At 37.5% G+C, this 23,489-nt stretch overlaps 1 protein-coding gene across 23 annotated transcripts in view; it reads left to right on the top strand.

Moving 5' to 3' along the window:
* The first annotated feature begins 7,480 nt into the window (after nt 1-7,480).
* Nucleotides 7,481-23,489, top strand: part of LOC129060378 (protein PPP5D1-like) — a 272,742-nt gene continuing 256,733 nt past the window's right edge. For 22 of the 23 annotated variants that reach the window (XR_008527034.2, XR_008527042.2, XR_008527033.2 and 19 more), the window contains exon 1: nt 7,501-7,842. Coding sequence is in view for 2 of the 23 variants with exons in the window: in XM_054559427.2 (XP_054415402.1) it covers nt 7,800-7,842 (43 nt within the window). In the remaining 21 variants the exon portion in view is untranslated. Of the gene's footprint in view, nt 7,843-23,489 lie in introns of all 23 variants that reach the window. The other variant, XR_008527053.1, reaches the window with a different exon arrangement.

Consider the following 23,489-nt stretch of genomic DNA (forward strand, 5'->3'; position numbering starts at 1 on the left):
TTCTAAGTTACTTCTTTTAAAATGCTAATTTTCAAAATAGAAGACAGCAGGGAGTTAAAAAATAAATATCTGATATTCTTTTTTTTTTATTATTTTGAAAGCCTGGAGTAGATTAGTGAAAAATGATTTTATATTGGACTGGATGTATAAAAGTTTATACAATCACAATTAACATGCTAATGTGATATTTTATATAATTATACGTCTAATTTGCTCTTGCAATAAATTCAATGTTTTTGAGCATGTACCGTGTGCCATATGCCCAGTAAAAATATTCACAGAAAGAATTAGGATATTTTCCTTGGAGTTGTACTAAAGAAATAAGAATATTCTTCTATTTTTGAATATTGTGCATATTTTAAATATTATTTGAGGCTAGTTATATAAATGTAGATTTTACAAACGTGTTAAGTCAAAATATCTGGATATAATATAAAATCTTTTTTTTTTTTTTTACTATTCTTTTAAAAGCTGGTATAGCAGAGATTTCCAGTCTCTGATCAGAACATGTATATTAACATTTCATAAAGAAAGGGAAATTTGGATCAAATTTATGATATGCCAAATAGTAAAATAAATATACACTAGATAAGAATATTTCTGTGGTTTGGCCCACACAGACTCATTCCCTGGCCAGCTGACAACTACTCTCTTGGGGATTGTGAACATCAAAAAAAAATTTTCTTTGGCACTGTCTGCTCTAGAATGGGCTTAGCTAGGGCTGTTTATTGTAGCAGCTGCCAGGGTTGGTAACCTTCAGTAGATAAGACTAGACGGAGAAATTAGAAGGTATTACTTTTGGATTGATGTAAATCTAAGTTTGGCAAACTTTTTCTCAGATTCTAAGATCTGGGGGAGCCTGAGCTGTGTCAGTTCCACAGAAAACTGATCCGTGTCAGTTCCATGGATCTTTGTATTTAAATTTGCATCACTGTTAAGAGGACATGTATTGTGTTAGAAAGACAAGGAAGAAATGTCTTCAACAAGATATTCCTTTGTTAAATTAATATCCCAATAACTGATATGACTCAAGACTAAACTTCAGTAGACTTGATTCTTACTGTTGAAATTAAAAGGCATTTCAAATTATGAAAGACCTTGAAAATCGAACTGGCTAATCTCTGGATATGTATTATTATCTATCCCAGTTGTGGGTTATCTTAATTACTGGAATAAAGTTCCTTTGGAAAGTTTTTCTAAACCAGTGGATAGCAGTACAAACCCATAAACAGAAATAAATGTTCCTGTCTCTTCAATTTGAGTGTTGTTTTCAAATTATCAACACAAAGCTGAGATTTTTGTAGTGGAGGTTTGAGGATTCTACCACAACCAAAAGTTATTTCGCTGGCATTGTTCAATCAATATGGAGTCTTGTCAAGAGTTTATTGGTTACATTTCATAGAAATACTTTGTATATTTAGTAGGACATAGAAGACAAATTTGTAACTTGCTTCATTTCCTTATTTTTTTTTGACTATTAGAATCAGTACCCGGCTATCACTCAGTTTCTTAACAGTGATTTAGGTGAACAATTTGAAAATGTTATGTTTGTGGTATTACTATGCTAAAGTACTGACTACATTATAGAATAATATATTTCCTTATCACTTTTAATGCAGTTATACATTAGCTGCCCCCCCCGCTTTTTTTTTTTTTTTTTTTTTTTTTTTTACCATTTTAATGGACTGAAGTTGGCTTTATTTCCTCATGGAGTTACACCATTAAGTACATCCAGTTTAAGACATGAACCAAGGAAGGTAGAGTTCCACTGTTACAAAAATTTTATTAGCGTAAAAGAGTAGGTCCTTTCATTTTACTCTAAGCTCATGTTCAAAATAATCACAATTATAGTGTTGCAATATACCACATTGCAATCAACATACTACAGAAACTTAATGAATTCAAGTTTAAGAATGATCTAGATTTTTCTCGGCATTATAGCAGGCTTAAGGATATCCTTAGAATACTATCACCCTTATTTATTTTTACTCCTAAAAACTTTCTAACAAGAGAAAGTTTAAGTTGATTTAAACAAAATATTCAGTGAATTGTGCTTGATCTTAGTACGCCCACGGAAATGTGTTTTTCTAAATTCTTTTACAGAATCCTGTATTTTCAATATTGTAGCATTGACTATGTTTGACTTTAATGTTAATTTTTGTTTGTCTCTCAAGAAATTATAAGCTTCATGAAGGTACATACCATATTTATCTGGTTAGTATCATATCCCACTATTTATTACAGTGTCTTTCTCAGAATAAACTCTCAAAATTCATATATATTGAATGGATAACTGAATGAGCAAATTACTTCTTGGTTTGAGAGAAGGTTTAACAATTTTGCTCTAATGTATAAACTCAGAATACTCCTCTCCCACAAAGATGTCCAAGAAAAACAGAAAATAAATGAAGAAAAAATACAGGTATACTTGATTTTTAAGCTGTATCTACTTACACCCTCACATGCAAAGTTTGTTTTTATTTCTTTAGGCCATAAGTGTGCTTATTCAACCTTAATTTGTAGTTGTGCTAAGCTGATTATCATAGCTACAGACAGAGCTAAAACTGAGTAGGAAATGGAAGAACAGAAGAAAGAAACTAAATTTTTTGCCACCAATTTTCAGCCTTTGCTAACCTTACGGACCATTTCCCAACACTGTGCCAATGTAAGTTTCCTTAAAAATGGCTTATGAGAGAGGGCAACAAAGAATACAAGGCAATTGTCCTCTAAATTTCAGAGCAACAACCTTCTGCTCCAAGCAGAGGTTGTTATGACATCCTGTACCTGGCTTTGCAACATTTCCTAAGGTAAACACATAATTCAGGCAAAGGATACCTCTGGAAATACTTGTCAGTTGTTCAGCTTTTAAAAATAGCTTTGTATTAGATTTGCGATGAATGACATTGAATATTATAGTTTTGATAAATGGCCCAATTGTTGACAGTAACATAATGTAATTTGCTTATTTCAAAAGGACATTTTTCTATGCCGTAGTACCTTCTTAAGCTTTCACCAATAATTCAATTTGGAGATATTTATTGAATATCTCCTTTCAATGGGAGAGAATTCTCTTTTACGGGTCACTTCGTTCCTAGTTGATGGGACAAAAGTACCCATTTCCCAAGTTCCAATAGAAGGAAGGTGTAGGAGAGTGGGTGAAGGACTGGACTAGGAAGCTGAATCCTGGATTCCAGGCTTGGGTGCTTCCCTTACTATAAATGTATCTAAGTTATATAAATAGCTGAACTGATCCCCAGTCTCCAAATTTATATTTGTAACCCTCCCTACCTGACCCACCTCATCAAAAACAAGATAACAAACATGACATCTCATTATACTCTTAAGATGCCATACACATTTGAGATATTACACTTATAGATCAATATTAGTGTCAAAAAACTCAAGAATGCTATCATTTAGAAATGAGATTTGAAAGGTTAATAGATGTGAAGATAAAAAGGAAAAGAGAAGGGTGGTTGCAAGGGCAAAAGAAGCACTTAAGGTAGCAGATTGAGAAGTCCTAACCTGAAAATCTGCCTCTGGGAAGAGAAAAAGATGAGAATGCGAGAAACACCTAAGACTTTTGTTCCTATGGCCAAGAACTATGGTATATTTCTTAAACTGTTGTTGTTTAAGATTGCCAGTGAGTGGCATGTAGCCTCAGGAAGATCTATCCTAAAATGTTTTGTTGGCTGAATTTTCTGGGATGGTAATTAATCAAAAATATTTTTCCTTGTGCCTTTGAGTGACACGCTTTTTCTAAGCCAAGGAGTGGTTTAGATAGAAAACCAAATCATATGAAACATCCCAGGTTTTTGCTCATCATGGCAACTTGTTTTCTCGTGTGGGAGGTAACTCCCTCAAAGAAATAATGCCTGACAATTCAGCAATTGAATTGAGCTAAGACTTCTGAAATGAAATAATGCAATTGGCAGGGAGAAATTGCTGAAAAAAGTACAGGTTTTTAATAAGTTCTGTTAACTAAGAAAACAGAAAATCTCTTAAAAATTCACTTTTTGTTTTAAAGGGGCATTTTGACAATACGCTTTTAACTTTATGATAAAGATTATGTATACCTTATCTTAAGTAATGATGTAGCCTCATTTTAGAATAAATCAGATGAAAGCCTCCTTTTCCTTTCATTTTTCTTTGCATGGAGAAAGGAAACAAGAATTATTAAAAGCACAGGGTAGCTTTCATTTATTCTCTTATATATAAGGCTATGATTTAAAAGTAGAAATAAAACCAAAAACTCCAGACTGATAGGTCCTCAGGTTCAGTGGTATATCTTTTGAAGTGATTTTTGTATTGACAACCACCTATCCTTTTCTTAGAACTATGCCCTAGACATTTCCTTGAGTTTCAAAAGAGTGGCTAATATAGTCAAAGAATAAAGAATCCTCAAGTCTTCCTTTTTTAAATTCCTACTTTTCTACTCCTCTGCTAGTGAAGTTGTTTGGAGAGGTCTCAGGGAATAGTGAATAAGCATTGACCACCTTCCTATGTTTTAGTAGCCCAAAAATTGAAAAGTTTCTAACTATATCGAACAATTAGGCTTTGCCTATTTTTTTTTTTTTTGAGACGGAGTCTCGCTCTGTCGCCCAGGCTGGAAGGCTGGGGCGCAGTGGCGCGATCTCAGCCCACTGCAAGCTCCACCTCCCGGGTTCACGCCATTCTCCTGCCTCAGCCTCCCAAGTAGCTGGGACTACAGGTGCCCGCCACCACGCCTTGCTAATTTTTTGTATTTTTATTAGAGACGGGGTTTCACCATGTTAGCCTGGATGATCTCGATTTCCTGACCTCGTGATCCACCCACCTCGGCTTCCCAAAGTGCTGGGATTACAGGCGTGAGCCACCGCACCAGGCCAGGCTTTGCTTATTCTGTGGCCATTGAAAGATGATCACTTGCTCTGATGAATTAAAAATTTTTAAGTAGGTTAAAGATTTTGTTGTTTTTTTGTTTTCTGTATTTCTGAGGTAGCTGCCTAATGTAATGAGAATAAACCTCTGAAGAAGAATATTTATTTTGATTAGCATTATGCTATTTGAGTTGTGAAATAATGTTCTCTTGGTCAAACAATGACAAAACTGTTTTTTAAAGACAAAAATGAAGAATGTTAATATATGAGTCTGGGTTGTAAAGTATGACAAGCTTAGATGATTTCTGCATGGATAGGTTTTTATATGTGAAAAATTGTAATTGGCTAATAGTGTCAATTATGTTATTTTTATATTGCTATTATTTCTGTCAATCAATAAAAAATATAGAGATGGCAGTTGTTGGTATCTGTTCAATAGCACAGGAGTGTCAGGAACTCAGGGATGGATCTCTTAGCCTTTTACTCGTGGTCCTTGAAAGGCTGTTGGACCTCAAGACATTACCACCACGTTTTGGAAAAGAAAAAAATGAGAAGGGTAAAGAGGGCTCCACTGGCTGAATAAACTTTTCCAAAAGTGTCACCCAACATCTCGTTTATAACATATATCTTATAGGCTGGGCGCAGTGGCTCACGCCTGTAATCCCAGCACTTTGGAAGGCCGAGGCGGGTGGATCACTAGGTCAGGAGACCAAGACCATCCTGGCTAACACGGTGAAACCCTGTCTCTTCTAAAAATACAAAAAATTAGCCGGGCATGGTGGCGGGCGCCTGCAGTCCCAGCTACTTGGGAGGCTGAGGCAGGACAATGGCGTGAACCTGGGAAGTGGAGCTTGCAGTGAGCCGAGATCGCGCCACTGCACTCTAGCCTGGGCAACAGGGCGAGACTCCGTCTCAAAAAAAAAAAAAAAGAAAAAAAGATATAGACCATTCTTTAAGCAAGTGAGGCTGTTTATAGCTGGGTACATGGCCTTTCCCTATTCTCTCTTACAAAGGAAGAAGTAAAGAATGGAGATAGTACTGGGAGTGAAGAGTTACTGTCACATACATGTAGCATTTCAGTGCCATCTCAGACTTCTGTTTAGAGTTAAGCAACCAAACTGAAAGAGAAGAAACAGAACTTCATCCACAATGACTCTTGCTATGGGAAGCTAAGTTTCATCTCTCATTGTTAATGGAGCAACAATGAGAACACACTTACTCGGAAAGGTATGGATGAGATTGTATAGGAAAACTACAGCATAGGATAGATTTCTGACATTCAACATTTGAGGTTTCCATTGATCAAGGCCAATCTTTACAGTCCATGGCATATAATAAGTTTAACTTTTTCTGGCAAGTCACTTTTACAACCAAAGCTGGTGTATTAGTTTGCTAGGACTGTCATAGCAAAGTCTCACCAAGTGGAACAACAAAATCCTACTGTCTGACAGTTCTGAAGACTAGAGGTCTGCGATCAAGGTGTTGGTAGGATTAGTTTCTTCTGAGGGGTATGAAAGGGAATCTGATCCATGGCTTTCTCCTACCTTCCGGTAGGTTGTTGGCAATCTTTTGTGTTCTTTGGCTTGTGGATGTATCACTTCAATCTCAGCTTTCATCTCTACATGTCATTCTGCTTTTATCTCCACATAGTATCTGTCTGTGCTTGAATTTCCCCTTTTTATAAGGATACCAGTCCTATTGGATTAGAGCCCACTCTAAAGACCTCATCTTGACTACATCTACAAAGACCCTATTTCCAAATGAGATCATATTCTGAGATACTAGGGTTTAGAACTTAAACCTATCTTTTTTAGGGGGACATAATTCAATCTCATAATATCTGGTATGCAAATTCATTTGTTAAAAAATGAACCTGGAGGATCCCTTACCTGACCCTGAAGCCTCTACATTGCAACAACCATTTCTTTTTCCATTGGAGGAAATTTTAGACCATAGAGGTATTTGAGAATTTTTAAGGGCCTATTTAATGGCATACATTGAAAATTTTGCTTTCAGTCCTTATGAAATTATCTGGATCACAGCGGGATTGTTCATGAATCTGAAGATGTGTATTTATTTCATGTTATGACTATTCAGTTAAACACTTTTACCACACAGTTCACTTTTCTCAAAGTCACATTTTTTGGGGGGTGGAAATAACAATTTTTTAAATCCCAAAACACCCTGAATACAATATACTAAATTAATAATATTTTAGAAAAGACACATTTATCCACTTAACATAATAATCTCTAATCACAGAGTATCACGTGGAACAAATTAAAAGTGAGCATCATGTTTGGATTAAAAAGCCACTTTTGCTTTGTTGGTATGCCAGGTGGGAAGAATGAAGAGGAAGCATCTTCTGAATCTTCAGTTTATTTTACACTTGTGTTTTCTATGTTTTGAACTGCTCTCAGGTTGAGCCTTTAATTTCTTGTGGTCCAAGGAAAAGACATTTTTTATCCAGTGGGCTGAATTGTGTTCAATAAAAAGTTAAGTTCAAGTTCTAACCTCTGGTACCTCAATATGACCCTATTTGAAAATAATATTTGCAGAAGTAACCAAGTTATGATGAGGTCACAATGGAGGGTGGGTCCTGCAATGATTGGTGTCCATATAAGAAAAGGAAAATCTGGCCACAGAGACACAGGTAAGAATGCTGTGTGAAGACAGAGACAGAGGCTGAGTGATATTTCTCTAAGCCAGGGAACTACAAAGATTGCCAGCAATCTCTAGATGCTAGAGGCATGGGACAGATTCTCCCTTACCACCTCCAGACAGTTTGCTGAAACCTTGATTTTGGACTCAGCTTTCATAACTATGAGAGAACAAATTTCTGCCTTTTTAAAGCTACCAAGCTTGTGATAATTTGTTGTCAACCCGAGGAAATCAATACATCCAGCATATCCAACTTTGATATCAAATGTCTGCCTGACGATGTGCACCAACTGCCACCCCAATTCAATCGCTTCCTTCCTTGGTGAGCATAAGAAACTTCATTACATTACATCTTATGTTTGAACTAGATCTTACTTTCTCATTATTTATTGTTTATACAAACTTGTTTTCACTGTTCAATTGATGTATGTTCAAATCTATAAAAATTGGAAGGTTTTTTTTTTTCAATTTGTAGCTTTTCATTTTAGGACAAGGGTTTCAGGAACACACTTAAAATCATTAAATGAGACATAGACTTTACCTTGATTCTTATGGTCACCTCAGTAAAGAAAATTGTTCACAGCAAGGATAAGGTAAGTGGGCTTGTTGGTTTCCTGAGAAGATAGTAATACTGGAAACACTTCTAGTTATTCACTTAATTTTAAAAGTGCTTATACAGAAACAGAGAAAGCACATGAATTTGGCAGGAAAAACAGAAGAGTAAAGCAAGAAATGAGAACAAAGAAAGAGGCGTGGAAAAGAAGTCCTTGGGAGAAGCAATCCAAGTGAGATGCAAGTGTATTTTTACCATTCATGCTCTCTAAAATTTTAATGATTAGTCTTCAGTTCTGTTTATCAGATCAGTGTGTAATTCTATGGATTTGAGAATTACACACTGATCTGATAAACAGAGCTGAAATATAGCAAGTATATTTAAAATATAGCAAGTATAATATTGCAAGTATATTTAAAAATACTTGCTAATGCCCTCACTTCCTTCAAGTGTTTGTTCAAATGTCACCTTATCAAAGAATATATAGATAACTCAGATTCTCTGACCTGCCCTCCTCCTCCAATCCCTGTACTTGGGAAGCTCCCTTCCCCTACTCCACCTGTTCACCTTTTCATTGTACTTACTGTCTTCCTATAAGCTTTGTAATTTGCTTGTTATTTTCTTTGTTCCTGTCTGCTCCCTGCCACCCATCCTGCCCCCCAACCCTTTTTGGACAGAAACTCCTTGAAGTCAAGCCCGTTAGACTTTGATGAATTCCACAAATCTAGAGCAGTGTCTGGCATATCATAGGTGCCCTTTTTTTTTAACAAATGTATTTTCTTTACAATTAATAATCTGTTGTGATATTTTCAGGATTTTAAAAATCATTCATCTTAAATTTTATATACATGTGTAATGCTTGCATGTTGAGCTAAAATTTTTATGGCTTGTGTATTCCTGCTTTACCTCTTGACGTAAAACTTTGTATGGTTAAAAAGGATTTGTTGTTGCTTGACCTGATGTTTGCCTCTTGAAAAATCTCTATAACATAGTTTAGCAAGATGCTAACAAGTCCCAATGAAATACATCTGCTCTACTGTTGTCTCCAACTCCTGGTCTCTTCAATCTTTTAAAACTGTCATAGATTACTGGAAACACAACTGCATTTGAAATTAATTCAATAAAACAGTAGTTGCAGATGCTTCACTAAGGGTTTAAAAACAAAATTGTCAGCCAAAGAAAATGGCTTGTAAATGTCTAGCCATCACTCCAGTGTTGCAGAAGTAAGTTTTCTGGCAATGAGGGAAGTGGGGCTCCCTGCTTGCTGACACATAAATGACTAAACTGGAGAGATTTCTTAGTCTGTCTGCTAAGCAGTGGTGTGGATGTGTAACTGGATGTTGGTATTGCAGTGCAGTTGTAGGTGAAAATCCTGGACGTGATGAAAGACAATATTTGGTAATAGAATTGCAGGAAAGCAGGGGTTTGAATCAACCAGGTACAATCTTGCTGCTTTCTCTTTCTCATTTGTATAAGATTTTTTCTATAATCTAGAAAGCATAAGGGCAATGCCTTCCAATTTAATTGATGGCTCAGTCTGACATAATTGATTCCACATGGTGGGTGACAAATTACTCTTGGGTTAACCCCTCTTCCTATTCAAGAAATAGATAAATCTACTAGGATTTTCTCTTTTCTCACAAAACTATCACTTGGGCATCAATTTATCTATCTTTGATGAAATTTTAAGTATTTCATAAACTGGTGAAACCTCTTATTCTTGGTTTTTGGGGGAAGGTGGAAAATAATAGAATTTTCTTACATTCTGTCATTGAGTTGATGGATGGCTGAAGGAAAAGCAGCATCCTAGGTTTTTCAGAGACATGTCTATGCTGAAGTCAGATTATATGGTGACTTGCAGTGTAACTATACTAGTATCTCTTTACATCTGTACACAAGAAAAATTTCTGTTAAATAACAATATCAGTTTGGAATTGCTCAAGGGACTTAATAGAACGGCTTGGAATATGGCCATGGTAATACACATTCAGAAGGTCAAAATTTCTCAGCTAGAGAATGCTCATTCATCACTTTCTACTTTTGCTTATATGAAACAAAGACATACAGCTACATGCAAGTTGAACTGTAGCACCCGCACAATCAGACTTAAAAACAAAGTACTAAATCCCAACCTACTGCAGTCAATTCGCAGGATTCATCCTGATATAATCTTTATGATACGGATGTTTATTTTCAAAACTCACACAAAGAAATTAGCTGAATGACAAAAAATGCTGATATCTTTTATGTATATAATAAATTTCATCCAAAAATTGCAGTGCACTATATAATTAGCCAGTTAATAATTTTATATAAAATCCTGAGTAAAATATTCTCAACTTCTCAAGAATCAGATGACTGAGAGGAGACAAAGTTCCATTTTTCCTCAATCTATTGGATAGGGTAGATGAGAAAGATGGCTTTTGCAGCATTCTTGGAAAGTTCACAGTTTAGGATTCACAGCCTGTGATTCTTAGATGAGGACAGCTGATGCTATACATATTACTGAAGCCAAGTGGTGGGATGATATATTCCATCCAAGCTGTTTCCATGAGTGAGTAGGCTGTGGCCTTTCTAGCCTGGTTTCTCAGTGCTGGAGAAGACAACACACATTCTTTGGAAGTTGAGTCCAAACCAAAACTCCACTTCATCTGCAGTTCTGCCTCTGGGTGGTCCTGGGTGACCCAGTTTAGCTTGGGGAAGCCCTGGGAAATTTGATATGGCCACATCCAGTTTGAACGCTACTCCTGGGTGGTCTTCAGCAGTTAATACAGTTCGGTTGTGTGGCCATTATAAGAGCTTCAGAGAAGTCCAGGAATCTGGGCCTGGACAAAGTCCAGACTATTGAGTGATGATTACTCCTGAGCATATCAGTATAATAAACTGCAAGGACTAGAGTAGTTCTGGGAGGACTAGGTAGTTCATGCCAAACACACCTCAGCTATTCTATGCTGCTGACATGGTTGGCATCTTCCAACGCCCAAACTCAAGGCACCATGTTGTCAGATTGAACAATAACTGGGCTGCCTCAAGGCAAGAGTTCAGAACTTTCTAGGCATTGCTTTATGGCAAGGAAGACACAGAGAAATTTGCTTTGATAAATGTAAGTCCTGTAAATTTGCCAAATAATACCAACCCTTAATTAGATAGATAGATATGAATATATATAGAGAGAGATAGATAAAAGGGAACTGAATTGAGTTGATAAGAATATCAACCCTTAATTATATATATATTGATAAAGGGGAACTGAGGCTTAGTCAATCCAAAATCATTTGTATTTCGCTATAGAAAATGGTATAGTATAGGGAAAACAACATATGCTTTGGAGACAGCCACTTCTGGGTTCTAAGGTCCACTCCACCGTTTCTTGTCAGAGAAATGGCTGAGAGATGTGGAACATTATCCCAAAAGACAGTCATGCAGGTCGGGCACTGTGGCTCATGCCTGTAATCCCAGCACCTTGGGAGGCTGAGGCAGGTGGATCACCTGAGGAGTTCAAGACCAGCCTGACCAACATGGCGAAAACCCGTCTCTACTTAAAAAAAAAAAAATTAGCTAGGTGTGGTGGTGAGTGCCTGTAATACCAGCTACTTGGGAGGCTGAGAATTGAGGCAGGAGAATTGCTTGAACCCGGGAAGCAGAGGTTGCGGTGAGCCGAGATCATGCCACTGTACTCTAGTCTGGGTGACAGAGCAAAACTCTGTCTAAAAAAAAAAAAAAAAAAAGATAGTACATGCAGAAAATATAAAAAATATTTAATTAAAATATGTTCACACATACTTATGTGTGTCAGTCTGTTGAGATAAGTAATGAGATTTCAAGGGTAAAAATAGTTAAATGGCAAAACCATGGGGCTTGGGTTCAGACAGACTTGCATTGACACCGAGTGATCCTGAGAAATTTCTTATCTTCTCTCTGAATCAGGGTTCTTCATACATAAATGAAATTAATATGATCTACCTTGTGGAATAGTTACAAGGATTAGATAAGATGGAAGTTCCTAGCCTGATGCGTGACACCTTCTAGGTGCTAAATCAATGCTAGCTTACATTTCCTCCTTTTCTTACTTTAAGATATCCCACAGAGGTTTGGAACCTCTGTTTCCCTCTTCCCCAAAAAGGAACAAAATTTTGAGCAGATAAAGTGTGGGTCTGGACTGGGACCATTCTGACAATTTTTTTTTTTTTTTTTTTTTTTTGAGAAAGAGTCTCGCTCTATCACCCAGGCTGGAGTGCAGTGGTGCGATGATCTCGGCTCACTGTAAGCTCCGCCTCCTGGGTTCACGCCATTCTCCTACCTCAGCTTCCTGAGTAGCTGGGACTGTGGGTGCCCACCACCACGCCCGGCTAATATTTTGTATTTTTAGTAGAGATGGGGTTTCACCATGTTAGCCAGGATGGTCTGGATCTCCTGACCTCGTGATCCGCCAGCCTCAGCCTCCCAAAGTGCTGGGATTACAGGCGTGATTTTTTTTTTTTTTTTTTTTTTTTTATACAAGAAAGAGCAAATGCACGCTTTCAATCCTCAGTATGGATGCCATAGGTAGAAGTCCAGGGTAACAATGAGACAATGGAAGATTTTCTCTCTCTCTATTTCCTTTTTTTTCTGAGCCACAGGTTTTGCTATGTTGCTCAGGCTGGTCTTGAATTGCTGGCCTCAGGAGATTCTCCCATCTCAGGATCAACTGGTGATCCTGCATCTCTTGTCCCTGCAGGGCAGTTTTCTGGGTGGTCTTGCACGGACCCAGTTCGCCCCCTACTTCCTGCATGCAGCTTTCAGAATAACCATAGAATGTGCTGGGAATACAATATCTTAAGATAGTAAGGAATTGCCTGAAATGGCTTGGGACTTGTTCCTGTCCCTCCTAGGGAATGTAGTATCTTGAGTTAGGGAGGAGGTGCCCAGGGAATCTGAGGCTTTGTTCCTTTCTCCCCTGGAAACAAAATGTCCTTCAAAGCTTTTCCCAGTGGGTCATGTAGCCCAGGGGTCTCCAATCTCTGGGCGGCAGACCGGTACTGATCCGTGACTTTTTGGGAGCCAGACCAAACAGCAGGAGGTGAGCAGCGGGCAAACGACCATAACCACCTGAGTTCTGCCTCCTATCAGATCAGCAGCTGCATGAGATTCCATAGAAGCGCGAACCCTACTATGAACTGTGCACGTGAGGGATCGACGTTGTGCATTCCTTGTGAGAATCTAACTAATGCCTGATGATCTGAGATGGAACAGTTGCGGTTTCATCCTGAAACCATCCCTTCCCCACACCCCACTGGTTCATGGAAAAATTATCTTCCGTGAAACCGGTCCCTGGTGCCAAAAAGTTTGGGGACCACTAATGTAGCCCCTGAGGTGTATAAGCTGGGCAGGGTGTCTTTAAATTCCCTCAGCTATGGCACAAGCAAAGCAAGTTCAGTAGACTCTATCCATCCCAGGCAGTTGAGTGACTGGCTCACAATGGATCTGAAACTTCTTCTTTCCCTTTACTGCCTGTCTGTAAGTAATAAATCTGCTCATATAACTTGTTGCATGTGAGTGAGATCTGTCTCACTGGACTCAGGCAATTAGTAAAACTGTAGCCCAAAATGCAGTGGGCAGAGGTGTTTGGATTCCTATTCCTGGTGGTTCCATAGTGATGATCTTCGCCATCCTACATTGAATGGGTGTCTTCCCTTAGGATTGGTAATTGGTGAACCTGCTTTGCAGCCCCAATAAGAGTTCTTGGTTTGTATGACCCCCTACTTTCATCACCTTGTGACTACACTTTATTATGACTTAACTCTTCGCTTACTCTGCTTTAACCCCGTTGGCCTCCTTATTTCTTTAACATGCCAGGTACTCTTCCTCCTTCTGGGAGTTTCTTCCCCTCTCTATTAACATATCTTGCTTTCTTCCCTCCTTTAATCTATTCGATATTGCAAACCTCCTTTGCTTTGTGTCTTGATAGCAATCATAAGCCTCAAACATAATATATATTTTACATTTACCTTTCTTTCTCCCTGACTCTCATCCCCACTCTACTCCTAAAAGTAAAGTTTTGTTACTACAGAAACTTGTTGGTTTTGTTCACTATTGCATCCTCAGGAACTACAGTAGAACCTGGTACATAGTTTTGGTTGTTTCTAGGTTGTAGCACAAGTGGCCAATTTCTGATGGGTCATTTCTCCAGTTGTCTGGGAGTCAATCCTACAGGCCAATTCAGAGGCTGTTTCACCATGTATTAGTTCTTTCTCATATTGAAATAAAGAACGACCCGAGACTGGGTAATTTATAAAGAAAAGAGGTTTAATTGGCTCATGGTTCCACAAGCTGTACAGGAAAATGGCTGGGAGTGCTAGGAAACTTACAATCATGGTGGAGGATGAAGTGGAAGCAGACAGATCCTACGTGGCTGGAGCAGGAGAAAGAGGGTGAAGGGGGAGGTGCTACACACTTTAAAACCAGATCTCCTGAGAACTCACTCACTATCATGAGAACAGCAAGAGGGAAATCTGCTGCCATGATCCAATCACCTCCCACCAGGCCCCTCCTCCAACACTGAGGATTACAAGTCAACATGAGATTTGAGCAGGGACACAAATCCAAACCATATCACCACCTTGCCAAAATTTGGCAAGCAGTAATTAAATAAATTGATCCTTTTTCTACTTATAACTGCTAGAGTCATTTCAGTTTTCTGAGACTGAACTGCTATTATAATTTAGAGAGTGAAATTATTTGGAAATAGCTGTGCTGTGAGTACAAGATAAAAAAGCAGAGGATGGGAATGTGCTTTATTCTTCACTTCAGATCTAAAGGAAGAGTTTTTTTTTTTTTTTTTTTACTATTGTAATTGATTTATTATTATAAGGTACACACTAAACAGGAGAAAAATGAATTTCCACTTTGGATCAGAAAGCAATATGATATAGTTGGAGAGTAAGTAAGCTTGAATGTATTGAATAAGTTCTAGAAGCCTACTATACAACATTTTACTGCTATTTAACAACACTGCATTATACGCTTAAAATTTTATTAAGAGGCTAGATATCAGGCTGTGTGTTCTAGAACTGAGAGCTTGATGGGAATCTATGGCAGATTATGGGAGACACAATAGACTGGCTTCTGGGTGCAATCTGTTAAATCTAAGGGTCACAATCGAGTGACTGGCTGCAGCTGATAGATGAGTCAGGGAGAGGGAACATGGGAGTGGCTCTTGTCTTCAGAGGTTCTCAAAGCAAAGGGCGCACTGGTTGAGTCCGCCCACAGGATAAGTGCCATGCGTGAGGGAAAGCCCGCATGGGATCATCTCAGTTCCTGTGAGTCTCAGGACTCCCCAAAGGGGAAATGTAATCTCAAAGGATGTGTGATTTGAGAAGCACGAAAAAGAAGTCTGGTTAAAAGAATATACAAGAGAGGGAATGAAATATGAGGTATAACTAGAGAAATGCAATTAAAGATTCTACGGCAACAAATTTGAAAACCTAGATAAAATATGTTTTTCTAATGTACATTTCCAAAATGATGCAAAAGAAAGTAAAAAAAAAACCCAATAATCATAATAGTGATTGAGAAAGTTAAAAATCTATCACTAACAAAAGTAACAAGGACTACAGATTTTCACAGCTGAGTTCTATCAAAACTTTAAAAACTAAATAATTTCCAAGTTACTTATGCTATTACAGACTATTCATAAAAAGTTTAATATAAAGCTTTATGAAATTAGAAAACACTCAAAAGTATAGCTTAACTTCACATATAAGTACAAATGCAAAAATAGTTGTAAAATAAAAGATTTCCAAATAATCAGAATTTATCAGTAAAATTGTTTGTATCGATCTATAAAAATCAAAACCATATGATATCAACTAATCCTGAAAAGATTATATAATATTTAATAAGCATGTTAAATAAAAATTCTAGGAATAAAAATGTACTACAGAATCCACCAAAATAATTTACCTCAAATCAAATCTAGTTATGGTTCTAAATCACAGAACTCTCATTTTAAGTAATATGAAAAATAGGTTAGAATTTCCACTACCACCATTACTTTGATATGGTGAACTAAGAAACTTAAAGTCAGTGTAAACATTGGAAAATTAGATTTTTTTTCTTATAATAACACTGTATGTCTAAACTCCCAAGATTCTTCTTAAAATCAATACCAATGAATAAAACCTTGAATAAGTGAATTTGTTGGGATAGAAACATGATAAATAAGTACAGATCAACCGTTTTGTCTATATTATCTGTAAGCAAATGGCAATGAAAATTGAAAAACACTCTATTTACAATAAACAACATAATAACCTTATAAATAATTTAAAAAAGGAAACACAGGATCTATGCAAAAGTGTCTGAGAAATCTTATTGAAGAACATAATATAACATCTGAACTATGGAGAAACATACTGTGATCTTGGATAAGAAGAATTAATACAGTAAAAATGCCAATTCTTGAACAAATTGTTCTATAAATTCAAGACACTTCCGAATAGAACTTCATCAAGTGTTGATTTTAGAATTGGATACAATGATATTAAAGTTCACTTGGAAAAATATGTGTCTGAGAACAGCCAAGAAAAGTTTGATATAGGAGAATGAGAAGCTGGGAAACTTGCTTTACACATTATTTGTCAGACTATAAAGTCAACCATAATCAAATCAATATGGTTTTTAGCCATATGGATCCATGAAAAAACAATCTGGAAAATAGATGTCTGTATATGAAAACTTTATATATGGCAACATTCATATTTTTATTCAGTGGGAAAAGAATGACTTACTTAATACTCAAGGCTGACAATTAGCTATTTATCCCGAGAGAAACAAAGCTGGACCCACTCTCACTATGTCTGTGCTATCCAATATAGTAGCCACTAGCAAGCAGCACTATTTACATTAAAATGTAAGTTGATTAAAATTGAATAAAAATTAAAAATTCTGCTCCTCAGTGACATTAACCATATTTTAAAGTGCTCAAAAGCTACATGTGGCTAGTGTCTAATTTATCAGGCAATGCAGATTATAAAACTTTTCCATCATTGCAAAATGTCCAATTGGACAGAAGGCTCTCTCTTTGTCTCATTCCCCCTCTATATAATATTTAGCTATATTTATGTATAATTTACATACATATATGTCAAACATAAATGTACATACATAAATATAAAATATATTTTTATTATATAATAATTATATCTTATATACAATAGTTCTCAATTGATTAAAAATTTAAATATAAAACAGAACAAAATCGTCAAAGTGACATAAACAATATAGGGGTTGAGGGAAACCTTTTAACTAGATATCCACAAAGAATAGAGATTTGTTTGACATAAAAAAGTTAAAGTGATATATAGGGCAGGCATGGTGGCTCAAACCTGTAATCCCAACACTTTGGGAGGCCAAGGCAGGAGGATTGCTTGAGCTCAGGAGTTTGAGACCAGCTTGGAAAACATAGTGAGATCCCCATCTCTAAAAAGAAAATAATTATAATAAAAGTTTTAAATTAAAACATAAAAATGATATACAAAAAGTATGTGTATCAAAACATCACTTCGTACACCTTAAATACACAATTCTTATGTATGAATTATACCTCAATAAAGCTGGAAAAATATAGATGTTAATATCCTAGAATATGTTATAAAGAGAATAAACTGTATGATGAGTCAGGAAATAATTCAGCTAATTTAGAACGGGTGGTTTGGGATTGCCTCTCTTAAGAGGGTATTTGAGCTGAGACCTGAAGGATAACAACAACCTTTATTGTGGAGAGCTGGGCAAAAAACACTCTAAGCTGAGTCCATAGACCTAATAGCTCTTTTGAATGACAAAGAAGCCAGGGTGCCCTCTGTGTTCAGGGGCAAAAGAATGGGTTGTATAAATTAAGATCAGAGTAAAATTGGGCTGTGGACCACTTCTGGTCATGAAAGTTAAAAACCTTTACGTTAACTTTTCACATTGCTGAGACTCCAGCACTTGATCACTGGACTCATTTCAGGACATAGAAAAGTTCAGGTGTTTCAAACTTGCATGGTATATCTCATTGCTAACTGCTTTTAACCATGTGCAAATAGGTCCACAGTGGAATAGAACAACAAAAGTAAAACAAACTCATCTCTTTACAGATAGATAGGGAAACACTGTTGTAAGTCCTGGAGAGATATTTGGTTGCTATTCATAGAGCAAAGAAACTCACCAAAATGTTTTATAAACAAGTGAATTTTTACATATGTTTTCCAAAAGAACTCTAGTTTAAAGCCAGAGTTACCCTAGATTATATTGTGCAGAATGGATTACAAAGGTACAGGAGTTAAATTAAGGAAGGTATTAGGAGGCTATTGTTGTGGTCCAGGGAGGAGCTGATGGTGGCTTGGACAGGGGTGAGGAAAAGGGAAGAGTAACAAGGAGCCATAAAATATTTTTAGTTTTCTTTGCTTTAGTTTATTTTGCCATAATTACTGATGACATCTGTGGAGATAGAACATAAGGAGAAAAGAGTTTGAAGGCAAAAATCAAGTTCTGTCTTGAAAAAATTTAAGTCTGAAATGAATATTACAAATCCAAGCAGATCTAAAACTCATCAGAGATGTCTGGATTGGGAACATAATCTTGGGAGTTATCAGCATGTAGATCTAGTGTGATCAGACTTCCTGGTTTGCTCAGGACACTCCCGCTTTAGCGCTGAAAGTCCCAAGTCCCGGGAAACTTCTCAGTCCTTGGCAAACCAGGACAGTTGGGTACCCTAGAGAAATGGTATGTATAAGAGAGCAACCAAGAAGATCACACAGAAGGATTGAGTCAGGCAACTATTTAGAATAAAGAGAAACCTAGAAATTATAGCCAGTGATGTAGGAGGGAGATAGGAAAGTGTCAGATTTTTCGGAAACCAAAGGGAAAGAGTGTTTCAAGAAAGAGAGAATGCCAACCATAGGATGCCAGGGAATGTCAAGGAAGAGGAGAATCGAAAAGTAGATTTGACAAGATGGTGGCCACAAATTACCTAAAGAAGATAAGATTTTGAGGAGTGATGAGGAAAGAAGCCACAGTGTAGTATGTTGAAGAGTAAAGAGTAGGAAAAAAGATCAGTGAGTGTGAAAAAAATCATCCCAGTATCTTTGCATCGAAGGGGAGCGGAGTGATGGGCAGTAGTTTGAAGAGAAGAGAAAATACAAAAGGGTTTTATTTTTATTTTTTATTTTTATTTTGTTGCAGGACTTTTCCTTAGTTCAGCTAAAGGCAGGGTTCGTTGTCCCACGGCCACAAAAATTCAGGCTCGCAGACAATTTGGTGAATAAGGAGGGTTTGTTTGTTTGTTTGTTTGTTTTGGAGTCTCACTCTCCAGGCTGGAGTGCAGTGGCACAATCTCTGCTCACTGCAGCAACCTCTGCCTCCCAGGTTCAAGCGATTCTCCTGCCTCAGCCTCCCAACTGAGGGACTGCAGGCGTGCGCCACCATGCCCAGGTAATTTTTTTATTTTTAGTAAAGATGGGATTTCACCATGTTAGCCAGGATGGTCTCGATCTCTTGACCTCGTGATCAGCCCGCCTCGGACTCCCAAAGTGCTTGGATTATAGGCGTGAGCCACCGTGCCTACCCAAGACAGGGTTTTATTGGGTGAAAAGGAAAAGAAGGAGGAAACAGACTCTAGCTAGACCGGGGTCCCTGCTAGCGTGTTTATGGCCTGGCCATTGGAATCTCAGGTTCCACACAGGAAGAGGAGGGGCCAGGCTCCTCCCCTCTGCAAACAGGGTGAACTTCTTGAGGCTCCACCCCAGCGGGCAGGCTGGTTGGAGTTTCTGCAGGAACCCCCTCCCACCTGGCTGTCTCAATTCTACTGGGGAGAATAGGCTTGTCAGGCAGTGTTAATTATGTATATGGATATTTTAGCATAAATTTAATGTGATTTTATTCTTCGTAGTGTGTGACTTTCTACAGTTATATTCAGCTTCTCAGGCATTGGCATGAAAAAGAGTTTTTGAATGGTTTTTAATCAGTGTTTGGGTTTCCAGGGGAGGATGCTAGGGAAGAGCAGCAAGTTAAAATAATTAAAAGATAATTACTTCAATTAGGAAACATGGATTAAAAGCCAGGTAAAGGGGGAAGAGGAAACAGAAGCACATAGAAAGATAATGAAAAGCAAAGTCAATGTTTTAGAGGTTTCATTTAAGTTTGAAGAATTATTACAAAATGAGTACTTGAGAATGCAAACAAAGAACAGCAAGTGGCAGCCAGAGGAGAGAGGGATTGATTCTAAGCTTTTGAGGTATGGTGAGTTAGTGCTGATGCAGTGTCAAGGGTGTGACCACTGGCTGGGGATTGGTGGAGGAAAAGGTGATTGGCAGTGAGGAAGGAAGGTCTCTGACAGGCAGGGTTTGAATGGTTCATCCCTATGAATTCTTAAGTTATCAACAATGATGATGCAGGGGCCAAGGGAAAGCTTTCCCCTTGGCCTGCCAAAGGTTCATTGAAAAATCAGCTTGCAAAGGCATATTAATAGGACTAAAGGCATACAAATGTATTTAACATGTGTACATGGGAGCCTTCAGAATGAAGACCTAACCGCCAATAAAAAACAGAAGCTTATATGCCATCTTGAGGTTATAAAAAGAATGAGGGCTCAGAGCATGGCCAAAAACAAGTTATGGTGGTAGACCAGGTTTTAGTGGCAAGACAGATTATGGGAGGAAGAAAGGAAGAGGCCTGGCTAGCAAAGGTTTCCTTATTATGTAATTGAAGCTTCATAGGTAACAGTCTTCAGAGAGAATAGATGGCAAATGTTACTTTTCAGACCTTTAAAGGTGTCAGATTCTCACTCTTCTAGATTTAGGAAAGGCCTGGATTAATGGAGATTCTCTGCAGATGCATATTTCCCCCACAAAAGACAGTTTTTCAGGGCTATTTTAGTAGGCTGGTGTCAGCCAACTGGGAGGGTCTTCGGGGATTATAGGAATTTAATCAATTTGAGCAATCAGCCTGTTTTACCGCCTCCTGCCCTGCAGACTGTTTCTTCCTAAACTGTGGATTGCAGTCAACTAGTTGGTTAGAACCAGCTCCTGACAGACCCCAACAATTTGTAGATGAAGCCTAGTGAACTTTCCTCATTAGCCTGGAAAGAGCTGTGTCTTCTTTACCATAACATGCAACTATGAGCTGGCATAATGACTCACTACGTCTGCGCAACTGGGACTCCTCCTCTACATGAGATGATGCACCCTCTCCCCTCTCCATCACCCCATAAAACCCTCCTGTCACCTTCCCTCCGGGAGACACTGCTTTGGAGAATACACCCAGTGCTCTCCTTACTTGTGCCAAGTAATAAAACTCCTATTTGATCAAAACCTGCATTCTCTTTGAGAGTCATTTGTTATTCACCAGGAGAACAAACCCTGGGTTTTTTTTGGGTAACCCCTGCTGCAGCCATTTCAAAATATGTCAAAGAAATAAGAGATGAAGATAAAGAGGAAGGAAATGAATCCAGCAAATTTGAGAATGAATGGGTCAGTATATGACAGTAGGAAGGAGGTACAATGTGTAGTTTAGTAGTTCAAGCTTCAAATGGGTGGGGGTGATAAAGAAAATTGGAAGCAGAAGGTATCCCAACTTCTTGGCTGGTGATACTATGATATATAGGGTATAAAGAAAAAATATCCTCCATTTATACTGTTCGTTGTAGGGAAAATAATGTCAGCAGGACTCAAATTAAGAAGCTAATGAGAATATCCAGAGAAGAGTGAGTTTGAAGTTATAAGGGTATCTCTTGTTGGCATGTTGTTTAGGATCTGCTACATAATTTCTGGGGCCCAGTAAAAAATGAAAATGCAGGATATCATGTTTAAAATTAAGAATTCCAAGATGGTGACAGATAACCATTATGCTAAGTGTGGAACCTTCTAAGTGTGAGATCCTGTGTATGACTCTACAGATCACATACCTGTGAAGCTGGCCTTACATATTCTGGAATTTCATAGACCTAGGTCAAAGATTTGAGAGCGAGGGCAGGCTTGAGTCACATTAGGGGATATACTATATTTATTTAGTTAACAAATACTTACATGGAAATACTATGTGTCAGCCATTGTTCTAAATGATTAACAAATGTTATAATTTAATCCTCCTAACATCCTTATGATATTATTTCCCCATTTTACAGAGAAAAAACCTGAAATGCTGGAAATTTAAGCAACTTACCCAGGGTCATAGTAGCAATTGGGTTCTAGAGTCTGTGTCCAGGCTACGTGGCCTCTCAGCAGTTCTAGAGATAATAATAGTTTGGGAGATTTAAAACTAGTGTTGACCAAAATAAACAGGAATGTGAGTCCTGATAGGATTAGTCCTGATTAGGTCTCTAGAGGGAAAAGAGTAATCAGTTCCAGGGATAGTTTTGAATCCATAACATACAAACAGTCTCAGCCTTCTCTCACTTCTACCTTCTAGAGAGGAAAGATACTTTAGGAAGTTTTTGGGTGTGGAATTTTTTTTTTTCCCTGGCTGAAATGCAAAGTGGATGAAGTAGAGGCCTTAGGGCACCTGTGCTCTGTGGCAGCTCAAAGCCTGAAGCTGTCTGCTGTGAGCTCCTTGTGAGCAACACAGTTCAGTTTTATTCTTGGTGCTCAAGATGGCAGGAGTGCTTGGGAAGGAACTACACAGAGGCAGCTCTCCTTTACTTCCCCCTTCACCTTCATAGAACTCTTCAGAATTAACAAAGTTTGTTCACAATCATCATCCCAATTTCATAGAGTACAATGAAGTGTTATCTACAACTTATATATTCTTATTTCACACAGTCAACCCTAGAAACCCATATTTCGAAGGGTTATAATCAGAAATAATTGGATTAAATTGATGAGTCTAAGAAACATAATTGAGTAAATAAAACAATTGTTTATGGAAATGCCACAAAAGGAATAAAACCCATATATGTATATATATGAATTTTCACACATTGAAAAATATTTATGTTCTTTGGGAAAACTTGCATTCTAATTTCTTAGCACTCATTTGTTTGACTGTAGACATATTAACTCAATGATTCTATGATTCTATTATGTATTACTTGTTATGTATTACTGTTATGTATTACTTGTTATGTATTACTGTTATGTATTACTTGTTATGCATGCTGAATAATTTTGTAATATATTGTTATTATGACAAAATCTTATATTTATTTTTTGCATGCAGACACTTTCACACTGCTGAGTGTAGGGGTGTGTAGAACGGAGGCAATTAATTTCAGTCCAACTGATTATTTACCAATGCTTTAAAAAAAAGACACAGCTGCTTGCATGATTTATTGGCCTATGTAATCTGTGTACTTATTGAAATTGAACTGATTAATGTTCTCTTTCTAAACTTTGCTTTTGCTTTAATGGATTAATTATAAATATAAGTTTTTATAAGTTTGATGTAATCCAAAATTGAAAACA

This window comes from Pongo abelii, chromosome 6 (genome assembly GCF_028885655.2).
Source record: "Pongo abelii isolate AG06213 chromosome 6, NHGRI_mPonAbe1-v2.0_pri, whole genome shotgun sequence".
Taxonomy (NCBI): Eukaryota; Metazoa; Chordata; class Mammalia; order Primates; family Hominidae; genus Pongo; species Pongo abelii.